The sequence below is a fragment of the Aquarana catesbeiana genome, linkage group LG01 (genome assembly GCF_042186555.1).
Source record: "Aquarana catesbeiana isolate 2022-GZ linkage group LG01, ASM4218655v1, whole genome shotgun sequence".
Taxonomy (NCBI): domain Eukaryota; kingdom Metazoa; phylum Chordata; class Amphibia; order Anura; family Ranidae; genus Aquarana; species Aquarana catesbeiana.
This window is the reverse complement of record NC_133324.1, coordinates 70298024-70317407: the sequence shown is the minus strand read 5'-3', so window position 1 is coordinate 70317407 and position 19384 is coordinate 70298024. Positions and strand designations below refer to the sequence as shown.

At 40.5% G+C, this 19384-nt stretch overlaps 1 protein-coding gene across 18 annotated transcripts in view; it reads left to right on the top strand.

Moving 5' to 3' along the window:
* The window catches only part of TCF4 (transcription factor 4), a 595219-nt gene that overhangs the window by 311526 nt on the left and 264309 nt on the right, over positions 1-19384 (top strand). For all 18 annotated transcript variants that reach the window (XM_073620084.1, XM_073620022.1, XM_073620104.1 and 15 more), the window contains one exon: positions 16591-16720. In XM_073620084.1, coding sequence (XP_073476185.1) covers positions 16591-16720 — 130 coding nt within the window. The remainder of the gene's footprint in view (positions 1-16590; positions 16721-19384) is intronic.

The following is a 19384-nucleotide window of genomic DNA, read 5'->3' as shown; positions in this document are numbered from 1 at the left end:
TCCTATCCTCTTCCACTCATTTTTCTCCTCCCTCCTTTTATTTTTAATTCTTTAAATCTTTGAATCTTTGTTCCCTAGTACTTTGAACATACATGAGCTGGATCTAGTGTAAATGCTGTGTAGGTTCCATACTAGTAAGGCAGCATTAGAGAGGGATTCTTCAGAAAAGTAAGACGTTACTTTGAGGTTTTTTTTTTTTCTAGGACGCAATGGATACGCTTTCTCCCGGCACTTCTATAAAAACCACATTTATCTTTTCAAAATATCAGCCTGGTGCTGCCCCTTTGTTTTCATGGAGCAGCCCAATCAAATGCTTGTCCAACCCAACTGGCATATCCTGACTTGTCAGAGCAGCGACACTTCAGAACACCTTAATAGATGTATTCTGCAGATAGAAACAATTTTTAGACATGAAAAAAAAAACTGAGCCAAAAGCCCACACTCCTTTCACAGACTTTCTTAGTGTTTTGCCAGAATCACAGTATTCATTTTGTGTAATTCTGGCACTTGGACCAGAGATCGTTATCTCAAATAGAACCGACCTACTAGGTTGCTACATTCAGCAATTCCCCTTTTGTTTCAGCTCCCAGTTCTTCGCTTCCCTCCCATGCATACTATAACAGAAATAATTAAATATTTAACCTGTGCTCATCATTCACTGACACATTTGTTATGGCAGTGCAACTAAAGACAAATTGAAAAAAAAAAAAAATTCAGATTTCGGAAACCAGGTGCACATTGGTTTATAATAAGCAATAGGAATAATTACTCAGATAATTAAAGAGATCTCTAAATTCCTATGTTTACTTGATACTTGACTGTTTAAATTACTACAAAGATATTAAAGTCAAATGTCGCTGAGCTTCACATAGGCATGCTAATATTTAGGGTCTACCCTTATCAATTAGAATTTGTACTGAATGTACTACTTTTTTGTTTAAATTATGTGCTGGTGTCAGCTCCTGCAAGCCAGTATTTGTATACATTTCTAAGGGTGCGATGGGCTGGAAGATATTTAGCTTAGAAACATTATATAATCCAGTCCAATAACTATTATTATCACTGTAAGCACAGGAACTTTACCCATTTGTGCTTCTCGCTATATGAATCCTACTGAGACTTTACAGACAAAGTAACATGTATAATAACGCTAGTCTTCCTTAACATTGGTGCTTAAGATGATTTTCACATTAGATAACACTGTGTTAGAAAAAGAATTATCATTTTTTTTTGTTTTTCATTCTTCAATGGGCTTAGCATTCTATAACCCCTTAACTATGAGTTTTCCCCCTCTCTTACTTTTCTTTCCCTTTAGTCCACCGTTCTTCCCGTCCCCACTTTGCTTCCCTTCCCCATTTCTTCCTTTACCCTTTCTCTACCCTTTCTTACTTCCCTTTTTCCTTATTTTCTTGTATTCTTTTTTCTTCCCTTTTCTCTCTTTCCATCCTCTTACCACCCCCGCCCCCCACCTTTACCTTTCCTTTCCCTCACATACTTTTCCCTCCCTCTTTTACATTTTCTTCCCTTCTCTTACTTTTCCTTCCCTCCCTCTTACTTTTATTTCCCCACTTCAACTTTTTCTACCCCTCTCTTACTTTTCTTCCCCTCTCCCTCCTATACTTTCCATTTCCATCTCTTACATTTCCTTCCAATCTACTAATTTCTAATGCCGCGTACACACGGTCGGACTTTTCGGCTACAAAAGTCCGACAGCCTGTCCGACAGACATTCGACTGACTTTTGTCAGACTTTTGGCGGACTTGCGGCAGACTTTCTTATGAACGGACTTGCCTACATACGATCACACAAAAGTCCGACGGATTCGTACGTGATGACGTACACCGCACTAAAATAAGGAAGTTGATAGCCAGTAGCCAATAGCTGCCCTAGCGTGGGTTTTTGTCCGTCGGACTAGCACACAGACGAGCGGATTTCTGGGTCCGGCGTAGTTACGACGTAAAGATTTGAAGCATGTTTCAAATCTAAAGTCCGTCAGATTTGCGGCTGGAAAAATCCGCTGAAAGTCCGGGGAAGCCTACACACGATCGGATTGTCAGCCAGCTTTAGTCCGTTGGCGTCCGTCGGACTTTTGTAGACGAAAAGTCCGACCGTGTGTACGCGGCATAATACCTTTTTTACTTTTCTTCCTCTCTTTTACATTCCCTCTCCTTCCTTGTTTTACTCTGTCTTCTTTACCCTTTCTTGCCTTCCCTTTCACTTTTTTCTCTTCCTTTTTCTTTCACTTCTCTTATTTTCACTTCCAAACTCTTACTTTTCCTGCCACTCTCCTATTTTCTGTTACCCTCTCTCACTTCCCCTTCTGCTCCCTCCTCCCTTCCTTTACTTTCCCCTCTCATACATTCCCTTCTCTTCCCTTTCTTTTTCCCCCCTCCTTACTTTCCTTACCTCCCCTTTCCCTTTCTCACTTTCTCTTTCCTTCCCCTCTTCCCTTACTTTCCATTCCCCTTTCTCACTTTTCCTTCCCCTCTCTTACTTTTCCTTCTCCTCTTACTTTTTCTTCACCTCTTATACTTTTCATTCCCCTCTTTTACTTTCTCTTTTCCTACCTTTCTTTTCTTTCCCTCTTTACTTTCTGTTCCCCTCTCTTACTTTCATTTCTCCCTCTCTTACTTTACCATTCCCTCTCTTAACCTTCTCTTTCCTTCTCCTCTCTTACATTTTCTTGACCTCTTATACATTCCTTTCCCCTCTTTTACTTTCTCTTTTCTTACCTTTCTTTTCTTTCCCCTCTCTTACCTTCATTTCCCCTCTCTTACTTTACCATTCTCTCTCTTAACCTTCTCTTTCCTTCCCCTTTTCCCTTTCTTTTTTATGATTGTATTTTCCTTTTACTTCCTCTTTCTTACTTTTCCTTCCCATCACTTATGTTTCCTTCCCCTCTAATCTTTCCATTCCCCTTTCTTACTTTCTCTTCTCTTAACTTCCTTTTCTTTCCCCCCTTTACTTTCTGTTTCTCTTTCTTACTTAAATTTCCCCTCTCTTACTTTTCCTTCTCCTCTCTTATGTTTCATTCCCCTCTTAAACATTCCATTCCCCTCTTTTCTTTTCCTTACAATCTTCTAATTTATATTCCCCTCTTTCACTTTCCTTCCCCTCTTTACTTTCCCTCCCCTTCCTTGTTTTACTCTCCTCTCCTTTCCCCTTCCTTTTCCCTTACTTTGCCTTTCCTTTCCCTTTTCTTCCCTTCCTTTTTTTTTCCTTTCTCCTACTTTCACTTCCCCATCCTTATTTTTCTTGCCACTATCCTATTTTCTGTTCCCCTCTCTCACTTTCCCCTCCACTACTTTTCCTTTCACCCCTAATTTACTGTTTTCCCTCACCTGTCTGTATTCGTTCCATTCCAGCGTATCTAAACCCAAAAACAGAAATATCATATATTGCAGCTTCTAAATCCTTAGTCTTGATGACTTTTATTTTCCCCCAGGGGATCCTGCCAGTAACACACTTCCTGTCTCAGCCTAGGTTCACAATGTAGTGATGCGAGAACCAGCGCCGGTTCCCACATCGCATCTCTCTCGCAGGCGGTTCATACTGCCCTCTGCGAACCACTGTGTCAATACATTGTTAATGACACCCCCAGAACGGTTCACAGATTGCAGTGTGAACTCGGATCGCATGGGTGAGAACACCCATGAGATCCGATTCCAGTGCGGATAGAAAAAAGTCCATGCACCTTTTTTGTGCAAATCCAATGTAAGTTCAGCCATACAACTGTATGAATTGAACTCGCATTGCACAGACATCGCATATGATTGGCACCGCATTGCAGGTGCGAATCACATGTGATGTCTGTATTTGCTATAGTGAGAACCTGGGCTTAAGGTGGCTCCCTATCTACAGTATCCCTATCTATTTGTGCTAGTAGATGTAGAAGGACTTAACATAAGCGATTAACAAATTAAAACCTATCTCTAGCTAACACTTTTTAGGCAACTTTCACACTGCCGCAACTTGAAAGTCTCACGATTTTACCACAATTTTGATGCGATTACACCGCAATTTTATTGCGATTTTGCCACGATTTTAGGGAATGCATGTGTAAACTTAAGGTCTATGGACCTCACCTTGCATCAAAGTCAGACCAAAGTAGTACAGTGACTACTTTGAAGTCGGTGCGTTTTGAAGTCGCATAGATATGAATAGTTATGATTGGGAATCATGGCGTACGACTTGTCATGCGACTCTGATGTCCAAAGTCGCAGGAAAAGTTGCACAAGTGTGAAAGGGGCTTTAAGCGGTTAGGCTACTTACACACTGAGGCATTTTTCAGGCGCTTTAGCGCTAAAAACAGTGCCTGTAAAATGCCTGAAAACTGCCTCACCTGCAGCCCCAGTGTGAAAGCCGAGGGCTTTCACACTGGAGCAGTGAGCTTGCAGGATGAGAAAAAAAGTCCTGCAATTAGCATCTTTGGGGGGCAGTGCAGGAGCACTATATACACCGCTCCTAAACTGCCCTGCCCATTGTAATCAATAGGCAGCGCTGCCGAAGCGCCTGCAAAGCACCCGCGCTTTGTGGGCGCTTTTAACCCGCTTACAGCAGCAAAGCACCGCTTAAACAGCGGTAAAGAGCCGCTAAAACTAGCAGGCGCTTTACCGCTACCACCCCAGTGTGAAAGTGCCCTTAGCTTAGAGAAACTGTTTTTTTCTCCCTTTTGGGATATCAGGATAAAGGTTTTTCTCACTAATTAATAAAAACTGACCAGTATAAGTGCCCCTTTAATAACTTTTTGCTTTGGCCGTAGATAACCTTTCTCCCCTTCTTTTCTTCCTCTTTCTTCCTTCCATTATAAATCAAAATCACAAGAACCTTTCCTGTTTTGCACACTTTGAAGAGTACTATTAGCCCAACTTGAAGGTTTAGAACCCATACCAGAGTTTTATTGCTGGGGAGATTTCTTCTGTTGTTCTTCTGTTGTTCCTCTGATGTCAGTTGTCACTGGGACAGGTAATAAAGGGGATCTCTTCAATCTGGGTACAAAATGCAATATGAATCCCTTTTTTTCAACAGGTGGATGAGAGTTAAAACTTCTGTCAGGTTTTACTTGCTCTCTTTTTTCACTTTGAAAAGATCTCCCTTCTCATTCTGCTCTCGCGATAGTTGTCACTAGGACAAGAAGAGAGGGAAAATCCCCCCAGTGTGGATCCATCCCAGCAGATGAAGTCTGACACACTTTTTTTAGCCATAGATGGGTAGAACTTTGAACAACAATTCCTAGAAAAGTTCTAAGAAAGTGTGTTCATTTTTCTAATCATTAGTGGGTCAAATCAATGTTTGTTTTTGACTGCAGTGGTGGGAAAATTGAAACTAGCAGCATGGAAAATTTTCTCCAATGTTCTAATGCTATGTACACATGATAGGATTTTCCGACAACAAAACCGTGGATTTATTTCCGACGGATGTTGGCTAAAACTTGTCTTGCATACACACGGTCGCACAAATGTTGTCAGAAATTCCGAACGTCAAGAACGGGATGACGTACAACACGTAGGACGAGCCGAGAAAAATGAAGTTCAATAGCCAGGGCAGCTCTTCTGCTTGATTCCGAGCATGTGCGGAGTTTTGTGCGTCGGAATTGTGTACACACAATCGGAATTTCCGACAACGGATTTTGTTGTCGGAAAGTTTGAGAACCAGCTCTCAAATTTTTGTTGTTGGAATTTCCGACAACAAATGTCTGATGGAGCCTACACACGGTCGGAATTACCGACAACAAGCTCACATCGAACATTTGTTGTCGGAAAATCCTATCGTGTGTACGGGGCATTACAGTGTATGTGGTTTTCGTTCAGTGAAGTCCGTTCATTACAAAATGTTAAAAGCAAATTAAATCTTTCAAATGACATTCGAATGGTCTGAAAATTTTTGTACACATTTTCCGAAGACTTTTCCTAAGAATTTTCGTTTTGTTGAAATTCTATCCATCTATGACTCTTTTCAAGTCTATCCGAAATTTAACGGAAAAAAATTTGGATTTGGATACACCTTAATGACTGCAGTGACCTGTAGGGGAAAGCTGCGTATCTGTGAATTTAAAACAATAATGAAAAAATGGTAGTCTAAAAGAGTTGTGCCAAAAAATATTTAGGTCAACATTCTACTAGCAAATAAACTTAAACTTTAAATTAACTTAAAAAATAGTTTCCCTTTTACCAACCCTCATCACCCATATACTAGTAGCCAATACAGAGGGTGCCATACTGTAAAGAATGCCATGGTCAGGTTAAATGCATATTTCTCACAACAGACAGTAATAGAGTTAATATCCCGCTTCCTGTGAGCACTCATTTGGCGAAGCACAATCCCCAAATGGTGTTGTAAATGAATCTTGCAGGCTGATGGTTTGTGAAGGCTTTATCTCTCCCTTTATTGCAGGCAGTTAGGGATGTGAGAAGTAGGCTGAACAATACTAAATGCGTAGCGTTCCATTTACAAGCTCTTTAAAATAAGTAGACATACATTTTGTTCTGCATATCCCAAGTGAAGCTACATTAGCCGTCCCTACTTGGAATATGACCCATGGTGTTCTGATACAACATGGAGGTCTGTGGACGGCTTCTCTCATTTTCTCTGCTCTGTTTGTGCTTATTAGGGTTGCCATCTTTTTATCTTTGGAAAACCAAACAGGGTTTTGGGGAATGGGGGGATTGGCATTGGATTAGCTCATTTAAGGTTGGGGTGGCCCAGTAGGGGTTGTTAAGATAGTGTTGCTTTCATCATGTGGAAATTCTGAGTGAAAGTTGTGTGAATCTTGTGTGGGAAACATTTATAAATGCACCCCTAAAATTATGTTTCTGCTACAAAGCTTAAGGAGGGTGTCAACATTTTTTTAGGCAATAAGGACTTTTTTACACTAGTGCATTGACCTGCAGTTTTCCACACTGGGTCAACACTGCTAGGGCTAAAACTGAGCGCTTTAATATGCAATGCTGTGTTAATGAGCCCCTTCAGGTTTGCAGAATCTGACATCAGGTACACATAAGGACAGGACTTTAGGTGAAATAAGCACTAAACAATATAGTGTAACATTTGCAACAGTATATACAGTAAGCTTATTAAGAAAGACGCTGCTGCCAGCACTCCTAAAACACAGAGCGGGACTTGGTTGTCAAACTGGCAGCTGGGTCCTGCAATTAAACTATGCAAAGTGGCAGAGAAAGATCTGGTTTGCTATGCAGTGTGCCTAAACCAGAAACTATCCATATCAATTAGGGAAAAAGTAGGGGCATGATAGGGGAAGGGAAAAAAGGGGAAGGTGAAGCTAAACCTGGAACAATTATGTAAATCAAAAAAGTCAAAGTCAAGTTTGACTTCTATTCTACCTACTACATTATCATATTAATTTGATTACTTTTACAATGGTTTACTTTTAGCAAAAGTTTTTATTAGCATTAATCACAAAAACATCTCAGAAACTTGTCCGAATGGAATATTAATTGGTACAGTGTCTAGGTGCGGGATCTTGTGAGTCACAACCCCAAATGAGTTTCCAAAGAAGGATCCCAAGTTTTAAAAACAGTTGCAAGCTGGAAGTTGGATCTTAGGAGAAGTTGCACATAAATGAGCACCCCTGTTGTATTGGAGATAATTATATTGGCGGGGAGGAGGCTACCAGAACCATCTCATCTCATAAGAAGGCAATACTGATTGACCTAGAAAATCCCACCCCAGGAAGAGTTGGCCTGCATTGCTAGGGAATTTTCAGAGCATCTATTGGCAAAATATTGTTTTCCCATGCATCCATATTCACCCAGTTTTGCTGACGATCAGCTTTTGCCTGTGAAGATTTTAACTATAGTGATAATTTTAGCAAAATTTCCAGACATAAGGTAAAGGGCAGACATTTTTTTTCTTATGAAAAATGGTTGCTTCTCTTTATTTTGTTTGACGGCTACAACTTTCCAGCCTACAGTTTACAGATACATACCCTGTTGGTGCATATAATTCTTTAGTATATATAGTATAAAATCTTTTTTTCCTCCTGATACACATTTAAACAACTAAAGAACAAAAAATGTGATATATTGCAGCTTACGGACCTTGTGGTGGCTGCATTATCTTTTTTTCAGACTAAAAACATTTTTAGCAAGTACAGACCTGTAAGCAGGTGTTAAGTCCCTTTAATTTTAGCTCCTCCTTAGAGGTGGAGTGTTATTTCAACATTAACCTTTATTTAAGGTGGGAGGGGCTTAGGTAAGAGTCTCTGCCTGGAGCCACAATGAGAGAATACCTGAGAGGTTTCTTGGGGTGCTATCCACTTTGGCAAGGGGCTACAGAGAACTTTGCCCTTAAGTTTACTGGGAACTAGAGATTGGACCAGAAGGCCCTCCTTCTGTTCATCAGGATTCGGTGATGTGATTGATTGAATTAATCTGCCTTGCCATTTTCTGGAAAAGTTGTTACTATTACGAAGTGCAATATACTACATTTCTTAAAAGTAAAGAAATTGCTAATGCAACAAGAAACTTCTGTGTGGTGTTCGACTGGGAGTGATATGTATGAGAACATGAACCATCTGTTTTGGTCAAACACTTCTGTTCATGTATATTCTCAGGGAAGGGAAGTGGTGATGAGCAGCACCGGCAGACAATAATGATTATTGCTTATTATTTTTTCTATATTGCTTATTCTTATTTGCCAGTGAGGGCACATGTTTAAGTGGCAACTATCTAAGAAAGGTTTTTTGTCACTTTTCATAGGAGAGAGGTCTTCTCACCTCCTGCTGTGTTTTCAACACATGAAGTGAAGGGAAATCACCTCAAAGGGACAAAAACTGGAAAAAAACTAACCAGTTTAACCATGTCCTATGGCAGGGGTCTTCAAACTTTCTAAACAAAGGGCCAGTTTACTGTCCTCAGATTTAAGAGGGGGCTGGACTGTGGCCATTGGGAGTAGAAAAGGTCCCTTCAGTGGGAATGAACAGTGCCCCATTTTTGATGTCAGTGGGAGGAATGGTTTCCCCCGTCTTTGGTGTCAGTAAGAGGAATAGTGTCTTATCCCTGGTGTCATTGGGCGGATTTGTACCCAATTGTTGGTCTTATTGGGAGGAATTCTGCCCCTTCATTGGTGTCAGAGGGAGGAATTATGCCCAATTGTTGCTATCAGTGGATGAAAATAGTACCCCAAGGGCCGGATAAAAGCAAGCAAAAGGCCATAACTGGCCCCTGAGCCGCAGTTTGGGGACCACTGCCCTACCCTGTCCAAACTGAAACAGAGAACCTACAACTCAGCCAAGCTTGTTGACTGCTCCCAGTGTCTATCAGCATCAGAAACAACCATTGTTACATAAAAATGCCCAAATAGGTGTTAAGAAAACAGGCTGATGTGGTAGTGTGGCTTCACGTATACATTAATAAAAAAACTTGGTTATTGTGATTAGTAGTGACTCTGTTACTGTTATCGTGGTTATTAAAAATAGTTTTAGCACGCTTTAACCTTGGAGGTAGCCCACCTTCTTTAAAGATCCTGCAGTCAGCCCATTCAAGTAAAGACTTAATGGGGTTGATTTACTCAAACTCGAAAATGCAAACTCTAGTGCAGTTCTGCATAGAAACCAATCGGCTTCCATTTTTTTTTTTTTTTTTTGTCAAAGCCTAATTGAACAAGCTGAAGTTAGAAGCTGATTGGCTACCATGCACAGCTGCACCAGATTTTCCACCCTCTAATTTTGATAAATTAACCCCAGTGTGTGTCTGCACAAAGCAGAAATATTGGTAAATATATATGAACCAATTTGGGTGTTCACAGATTTTAGAGTGCGAACAAAAACATATTGTAACCTAACTAGTAGAGGTCATTTATAGTTAGGTTTTCTGAGTTGGTTCGCAGGAATGGGTCCCCGGAAATTTTGGAAATGTTAATTTGCTACAAATGTCAAAAGGCATTTGATACATATGGCCTGGGATTATGACACAAAGCTCTACACCTTTTTGCCAAGCCCTACCCCTGTTACTATAGTGTCATTCATATGGAGAGGGTTTATGGCACAAAGCTCTGCTCCTCCTTGCCAAGCCCTACCCCTGTTACTATAGTGTCATACACATGGAGAGGGTTTATGGCACAAAGCTCCGTTCCTTTCTGCCAAGCCCTGCTCCTTTTACTATCATTTTGTAGCTGGTGGAAATCTCTGCATCATCTCCATATACATAGCAGGCATGGCTAAGTGTATTCCTGTCTGCAGTCATTGGGAACAACCGCCTGTACATCTGCCCAGTGTGTCCAGTACATCTGCACCTTGCAAATAATGTATTATTGGCAAGTGTGGTCCTGTTCATGTGCATTAGATCAGGTTGTGTCTTCTCATGAGCTGGAAGAACAGCAGTCTTCAGCTAGTTCTCCCTACTTGTCACCACTTGGCCAGCTACCAAATCTCTCTACCTTATTAGTTGTCAGGCTGAGCAGTGACAGCCACGGGGCTGTGGATGATTACAGCTTTCTCTGTAGATCTCTGGTAAATATGTGACACCAGACTATAATTTCCAGGAGCGGTGAAAAAAAAAAAAAAAAGCTGTTGTGTGAGAGAATTGTCAATCCAAGTTCTGGAATGGGGAGCGATTTTGGAACACTCTGCTCTTCATTTAAAGCGGACCTTTTATAAAAATGAAAAAAATAAAATAAATAAAACTTTACAGCAAATTACAAATGGATGAAAAATGGCATTGTTCTCTGTATTTTGGCATATAAAATCAGACTAGGTGATGTCAAACCTGAAGCCAAGGGACATGTGAGAGCCAGGCTGAGGCAATGCTACGTGAACTCATCCTCTAATGCAGAAAGTCATTTCTTATTTTGAGAAGAAATCAATTCCAGACTGGAAAAAGTATTCCCTCCCTTCAATTTTCTATTGGGTAGTAGGTACCGTGGGGTTGACCTCAGGTGGGCAGACCTCAACGTGTAGATGAAAAATCAGCATTGAAATCCTACATATTTTCTCTGTACAGTTGCCCTTTAATGGTTCAATTTTATCACATTAATAAAGGGAAGTGGTATGGGTGGGAATCCCTAGCAATAATTTAGAATGTATCTGCTCTGGTTGCTCCTGTAGCTTTTAGGAAACCTAAGGACCCATTCACACCATATGCATTGGTAAACCTTGCACAACGCAGTCCCAACCGCTGGTGCTCACCACTGGGAGGCATTGGTGAGTGCAATAGTGTGTGCTGAAAATAGGAGGACATGTTACGTGCATCATTACAACACATCAGTCTACAGAACCTGACCGCTGGTGTGAACTAGCCCTTAGTGCTGATCCTTTCCTTCTCCTGGTAATTATATATTGGGATTCTACCATGTCAGAGCACTCACTGAAACCTTTCAAAGGGGGTGCTAAGTGGGATGTTTCATGCAATACATCTAGTGCCTAGTACACACAGGCCGAATGTCGGGAGACATTGGCCAGTTCAATAAAAACCGTCCGACATTCGGCCCGTGTCTATGTTAGCCGGTCCGACAGAAGCCGGCCATTTGGCCAGCTTCTGTCGGACGAGCATGCCTGAAAACCAGTACAGCGGCTCCGACTGGAGCTGTCAGTTTTTTTCGTTCAACCCGATGGGTTGAACGGAAAAAAAAAACTATTGGTGTGTACCATGCTTAAGGCAGGGCTTTGACAAATTAGCTTTGAATCTGAGAGCCAGCTAAAAAGTTCGGAGACTATTTTTTTTTTATTAATCACTTGTCTACTGGGTACTATCACCCCCTTCCTACCCAGGCCAGTTTTCAGCTTTCAGCGCTCTCATACTTCTTCATACATAATTGCACGGTCGTGCAGCACTATACCCATATGACATTTTTATCATTTTTTTCCCACACAAATAGAGCTTCCTTTTGGTGTTATATATTCACCACTGGGTTTTTTATTTTTTGCTAAACAAAAAAAGAACGAAAAAGTAAAAAAAAAAAACAAAAAACTTTTTCTTCATTTCTGTTATAAAATTTTGCAAATAAGTAATTTTCTGCTTCACTGACGGGCAGTGGGGAGACTGCACTAATAGGCACTGATGAGGCAACACTGATGGCCACTAATATACTGCATTGATGGTCACTAATATACTGCACTGATGGTCACTGATGAGGCTGCATAATCAGGGTTTACCGGCTGATCACATGGTAAAGGGCTACTGTGATTGCATCTACATTTGTTCAGATCAAAACCAGCGTTGTATTCAACATAGGCAGCCGCCATAAAAACATAATAAAACAGGAAGGTGATAGCAGGAAACAGCTCCTTTACCCTTTCTTTTTGACTGGTTTTGTCGCTAAGAGGACTTCTTAAGGGGCATATGTAGTGCAAGGTCTATGCCTGATTGCGCACACATTGAAAGTGTTTAGGATTAACCTCATATTATATACTTTACTGATAAGGTGGCATTGATGGGCGCTGATATGCTGCACTGATGGTCACTGATAAGCTGCACTGATGGGCGCTGATGAGGAGGCACTGATGAGGCTGCAGTGACAAGGTTGCATTGATGGGCACTGATAGATGGCACTAATAGGCACTGATAGGCAGGACTGATGGTCACTAATATACTGCATTGATGGTCACTGATAGGCTGCACTGATGGTCACTGATGGGGCTGCATAATCAGGGTTTACCAGCTGATCACATGGTAAAGAGCTACTGTGATTGGCCCTTTACCTTGATCTGTGATAAGCTGTATCCGAAGGACACATCGATCACAGAGCGTGCCCGATGCGCACCCTTGGGGCGCACGGGTGGCGGGGTTCTGGAAGGACATCAATAAACGCCCTCCCAGGACTGAATGGCCACACTGTAGCTGTCTTTCGGCTATAGCGCAGTCAGCAAGTGGGAAGCAGATGCGTGTGACTGACAAAAGCCCAGGCGCCAGGACGCACTTTCTAGTCGCTATGGCAACCTGGCGACTGGGATTTTTCAAGCCCTGGTGTAAGGAAATGTGTGTTGATTTCTGGCAATTAGAGGGACAGGGTGGGGAATAAGAATTCCTAAAAATGTATTGTGCGTATTTATTTTTTATATTTTAAAACATGTTTGAAAAGACTGGAGCTTTGCTTTAACAGTAGTTTTCCAGCATTTATGCAGATTTTCATTATACAAGATATTGGAATGACTGAATTGAATTTGAGTTAAAAGGCAAAGTCCCATACAGTATATGAGGGTTTTAGATGGAAAGGAGTACAATATTTTTTTTGCAGTGCCTTGAATCCAATTATCTATGTCGCCTTGCTGACTTGCTAAAAGTCACACAACTGCTCCAAAGGCGAGGGAGTGCCAAAGCATGCAGAGTTACAATTTGCCAAATATTGTGTCCTAAAAGAAAAATTACACAGTTCGATTGACCCTTCAGCTCTGGTATTTTATTTTGGATAGTTTTAACATTCGGGGGGAGTCAACATATTTCTGTGAACATTTAGGGACGTTCCAGTATCTTAGTTCTGTTCTAATAAATATATTCATATTCTGGGAAATGCTTAAGTTGGAATCAAAATTAAGATCTGCATTGTACAAAAATCTTTGTGTTTTAATCCACATATTTTATATGTATACAGATATAAGAATATGTAAACCATCTCTGTAGCCAACAGAATGTTTTGTTTGCCTACCTTTTCTAAACACTTTACTTTGACTTGGTATAAGGCTGGGCGATTGGAATCGGAGGCGGAATCTCCGTGATTCTGCCCACGATTCCAAATTGTGGGACGCTTGTGCGATGCCATTACTTCTTCATGGCACCCCAATCACACCATGATTTTGCTGCGCAATAAATCTGGGCAAACCACAACGCGCGATGCTGTCGCTCAAAAGAAGCTCCTGCTCCTTTTTCAGTGACAAGCATTGCCCGTTGCGATTTGTCGCAGCAAAATCGCCACGTGATTGGGGTGTCATTAAGAAGTAATGGCATCGCACAAGCGTCCCGCGATTTGCCGTGATGGCAGAATCACTGCGATTTCGCCTGCAATTCCAATCACTCCGGTGTGAATGGAGCATTAGGGTCCCTGTACAGTAGATTTTAGACTGGGAAAAGGAGGGGCAGTACTCAGAGCCAGTCATTCTTAGCTGCATGCACATGTGCTAACAAGGAACACGCTGATAGAAGGAGAAAGCAGATACAGGATATGACCTCATTAATCTACTGCTGCAGCTTTCAATGTCCAGTCACAGGCTTGGAGATGAAAAGTGACCAAGTTGTATTGCTTATTGGCTGCAGGAAAAAAGGTCAACAGCTTGGCTGTGTTGTTTGGCAGAGCTTTTTAAATCCCAAGACTGGATGGGCAAAAGTACAAATCAATTTTGCCGTTTTCGACAGTTCTCCTGCAGCTGTGTTGAGCTGTTTATCTGGAGTCCAACTTGAATGTAGGCAAATTAAATAGTTTGAAAATGATTAATATTCTTTAAATGAACATTTGTGATTTGATTATATCTATTCAAAATGTTTTATTTATTTATTTATTTATTTATTTATTTATTTATTTATTTAAATACATATCAGTAATAACCCAAGAGCTGCACAAAAGCTTTTGCATTGGATATGAGCAGCCCCCCGTTCATATTTTGCACTGTTGCCTTTGGACTTTTTTATGTTTAGTTAGTTGCTTTTCTATATTAATTAAACATTTTATGGTGGACCAGAAAATATTCCTTCTATAACAGTCTAACTCTAAATCTTCCAAATTTTGCAAAAAATTTCCACCGAGACCTTTCATTGCTGGTTTTAGTGTCACGTAGTGCACATAGTTTGGAAAGTTCTAAACATTGCCCCAGAAGCGGAATATTCCCATTTCTTCTGTTTCCATCTCACGGGTCATATTGGACCAACTGCTCCCTAGCTGAAGACGTGCCCCTTTGTTGAGCTCTTTAGGAATCCTTGAAAACAAGGGCTCTTTGTTTTAGTGGCGGAGTGGCTTGTGAATTTTTTTTTTTTTTTTTTTTAGTCCTCAGTGGGTTAACTGAAGAAGAGCAGAACAGTCATAATTGGCCCATTTAGGGTACTTTGCATGTGAATACTGCGTTAGTGAAGCATTACTAAGTCTGTTGTGAGTGACACGGTGATTAGAATATAGATTAGGCAAAACACATTCTGTACTTTATCAAGTACAGTAATTAGTTCACTCGGTAAAAAGTTGATTACAAGTACAGATAAAGTTAGATTTTTTTTTCCTCGGCACTTAATTTTAAATTTTCCTAATTTTTTTTTTTTTTTTTTTTATAAATGATAAATTTGTTCTTAATATAAACGAGGAGAGATCTACACCTGCTTTATTCCATGTGAGAACAATTAAAAGAACAATGTATTCGCTGCTAGGTGTAATCAAGGGACTTGTGTGTTATGGGTAAGTTTCAACGTAGTCTATTGCAAATAGTAAATAGATTTGTGCTGTTGTGATTAACGTCGGCTTATTAGCTTTATTACAGTTTTTACCCTGTTGACAACGCTGAGAATTTTTGTAGAGGCACGGTGCTTTGATAATGCTATACACATTCACTGCAATGGTGGGAATGTTTTCATTGACTTGCCATACTGTTGTAATATTACAATATTGTTGTAATATTTATGTTTTTTTTTTTTTTTTTCAACTTATAACTTTATCTGTACTGTGTTTGCATCCTCAAATCAAAGTTGTATTTTTATTGTAGTATTTATTTTTTTCATCTAGTTAAAAATGTAACCCATATGAGGGCTTGTAACTTCTGGTTGGTGGTATTCATGGCAAACTTACCATTATTCTTGTGATGGGTGTATGTATGGCCATGCTACCATTATTATTGATAGGAATTATGAGGATTAACGATTCATATATTTATGTGTATCTGGATATTATCCACCTGTGTGAAAGAAAACAAAAATTAAACATAGGTAAAAAAAAAATTTGCATTTGGTTAGCTCTTAAATTTATTTACATAAACATTTTTTTTTTTTTTTTTTTAACAAAAGGTTTTATTGATATTCAATCCAACAGAAAAATAGACAAACAGTTAGATGGTTACATTGTGTGGTGATCAGAAACAAATCAGAAAAATACATAAACTGTTTTATCTGCTTTTTTAACTGTTTCATTTTTCTATAACTCTTACATTCTGGTTATAATGGTTCTGTACAGTAAAAAAAAAAAAATTGCAACAACCCTAGCTTTTATGATACTGTATGTTCCATCTATGCATGAAAAAAAAAATACCATTGAAGAAAAACTCCCAGCATGCTGGATGTTATTATATCTGAAATCTCAAATATGTTTGCTAAAATATATAAATAAACCTTGTTGTAACGAATAGTATTTAAATGGTTGGTGCTGAATGGTCCTCAGTTGTAGCCAAAAGGAAACATTCATGAGCCCTTTGTTGTGTTATGGGGACATTATTTTCCCTATGCCTGCCATATTTGCTCTATTTCACCGAGGATCACAAGAGGACTGATAATCAGTGAACAAAAGGACGTTATATTTATATTGTCTGCGAAGAACGATGTATAATATGTAATACATTTTGACTTATACTAAGCTGTTTGTAGTTGCCTTTTTTTTGTTTGTTTTCTTTTTTTTTCTTTTTTTGTGCTCTCTTTACGAGATTAAATGTGCTTTTCTTCTATTGTTTTTCAGCAAAGCCTTCTCGGAGGTGAAATGGACATTGGTAATTCAGGGGCTCTTTCACCCACAAAGCCTGGCTCACAGTACTATCATTATTCAAGCAATAACTCCAGGAGGAGGCCTTTTCATAGCAGCTCAATGGGTGCGTATTATTATTTTCTGCCTAGTAATAGTATCCAGTTACACTCTCAGATAAACCGTGAGACCCAGTGAGACAGGCGGGATAACAAAAGCATGGAGACTTTCTCAGATAGCCAGTGGGGGTTATTTACTAAAGGCAAATCCACGTTGCACTACAAGTGCAAACTACAAGTGCAAAGTGCACTTGAAATTGCACTGAAAGTGCACTTGGAAGTGCAGTCGCTGTAGATCCGAAGAGGACATGCAAGGAAAATAAAATACAAATTACAAATAATAATATGATAATTTTATGGAGAGGACTAAGCAGATATAACCATGCCAATGGTGCAGCAGAAAACAGCACAGTGAGGAAGGTTTGTGGTCCAGGATGAGAGGACAGTCAAAATTAGAAGCGGCACCCCACCCCTCACAGTTACAGAATGCCGGCCGCCCGCATGCCGGAAGCAGTGCAGCCACTTTATGGGGGCTCTAGACTTATTTGCTTTTCAGCCCAGTCCGCCCCATAAGACTGGAGCTACACTAACAGCACAAGCCAGCGGGGACTCTTTCCATGCTGCCCCCCTGCAAAGTGCTGCCCTATGCCTGGGCCTTGTTGGTCTAGGCCAGGATACAGCGTTGCTGATGACACCTCCAAAGATCAAGCCTGTTTGACCCTCTGTAATAAAGGGTCCAGGCTCTCTGGTAAGAGTCTACATTGCTTGAGGTGGCGGTATATGTACGAGGTGGAGGGTCTTCTGATTTCATCTGTAATTTAACAGATGCATTTTAGCTTGCACATGATTGGATAATAAAATCAGCAGAGCTTCCCCTCATTTCAGATCTTCCCCTCAGATTTACAGTGACTACACTTCCAAGTGCACTTTCAGTGCAATTTCAAGTGCACATTGCATTTGTAGTTTGCACTTGTAGTGCAAAGTAGATTTGCCTTTCGTAAATAATCCCCACAGTCTCCACTTGTAGTGGCTGCTACCTCCTTTCCAGAGCTAAACTTTTCTTGCAGGAAAGCCTGTAGGTATTAGTGCCATCACTGTCAGTGCCTGATATTAGAGGAACAGTGAAGTATTCCAATACAGGAGTCGGGCAGTTAGTGGCAGAGGCAAGAAATTGGTGAAGTACTACATATGCCAGTGTAAAGCTGGCCATACATTATACAATTTTCTTATTCAATTTCCTTTAGATTTACCTTCAACTATGTAGCGCAAGGCATAAACAAAAACAGCATTGTGCTAAACATAAAATTGCTCATAAAGTGTTGCTAGAAAATAGTCCAATTGTAGAAAAAACTCAAAAAACACAAATCCGTTAAATTGCAGATGAATCCAGAAGACCTTCCACCTCGTGCATATACCGCCACCTCAAGCAATATAGACTCTTACCAGAGAGCCTGGACCCTTTATTACAGAGGGTCAAACAGGCTTGATCTTTGCAGGTGTCATCAGCAATGCTGTAAACTGGCCTAGCCTGACAAGGCCCAGGTCTAGGGCAGCACTTTGCAGGGGTGGTTGCATGGAAAGAGTCCCAGCCGGCTTGCGCTGTTAGTGTAGCGCCAGTCTTATGGGGAGGACTGCTTTTAGAGGCAAATTAGTCTAGAGCCCCCATAAAGCGGCTGCACTGCTTCCGGTATGCGGGCGGCCGGCATTCTGCAACTGTCCTATCATCCTGGACCACAAACCTTCCTCACTTTGCTATATGTTTTCTGCTGCACCATTGGAATGGTTATATCTTCTTAGTCCTCTCCATAAAATTATCAGATTATTATTTGTGCTTAAAGTAGAACTATAGGCAACCCTTTTTTTTCATTTTGGAAAGAGTAAGGGAGGGTTATAACCCCTGTCCGTTTATTTTTTACCATCCCTGTCCCATTGCAGAGATTTCCCTTCACTTCCTGCCCCATAGCCAAACAGGAAGTGAGAGGAAATCTATGCAAATTAAGGGAATCCATTTCCATTGCCCCCCCCCCAGGCCCTCAGAACTAGTGTCCCCACTCGAAAATTTGAGGGCGGGTCTTAAACAGCAAGGGGTGTGGCCTTGACAGGAAGAGGTGGGTCATTTTTAAATTAGGGGGTGCACGAGTTTAATCAGGCCTAGGGCCGCACAAAACCTAAATACACTACTGGTCATCAGCTGGAGATGTGTCCTCAGAACAAATTAAGAACTTTCACTGGATAATCAGACCAGGCTCCATTCACCCCACGGCCAGAATTAAGCATGCAAATGAAGGAGACGCCAGATAGTGTAAAATCCCAAAAGACTAATTTAATAAAAGGTATTGCACCTACATTTGTTCAGATAAAAACCAGTGTTGTATTCAACATAGGCGGCCACCATAAAAACATCATAATACTGTAAACAGGAACACGATAGCAGGAAACAGCTCCTTTATCCTTTCTTTTTGACCGGTTTCGTCGCTAAGAGGACTTCTTCCGGGGCATATGTAGTGCATATGTAGTGCAAGGGCCTGCCTGATTGCATACACATTGAAAGTGTTTAGGATTGATCTCATATTATATGTTTTTGGTAAATCTAAAAAAAAAAATTGTACACGAGAACTGTATAATGTATTACCAGCCTAACACTGGGTGTCATGGCATGCTGGAGTTTGTAAAATAAGATGCAGCCGGAAACTCAGTAACATCCAGTTGCAGTTACATTTTTTTAGCTTGAA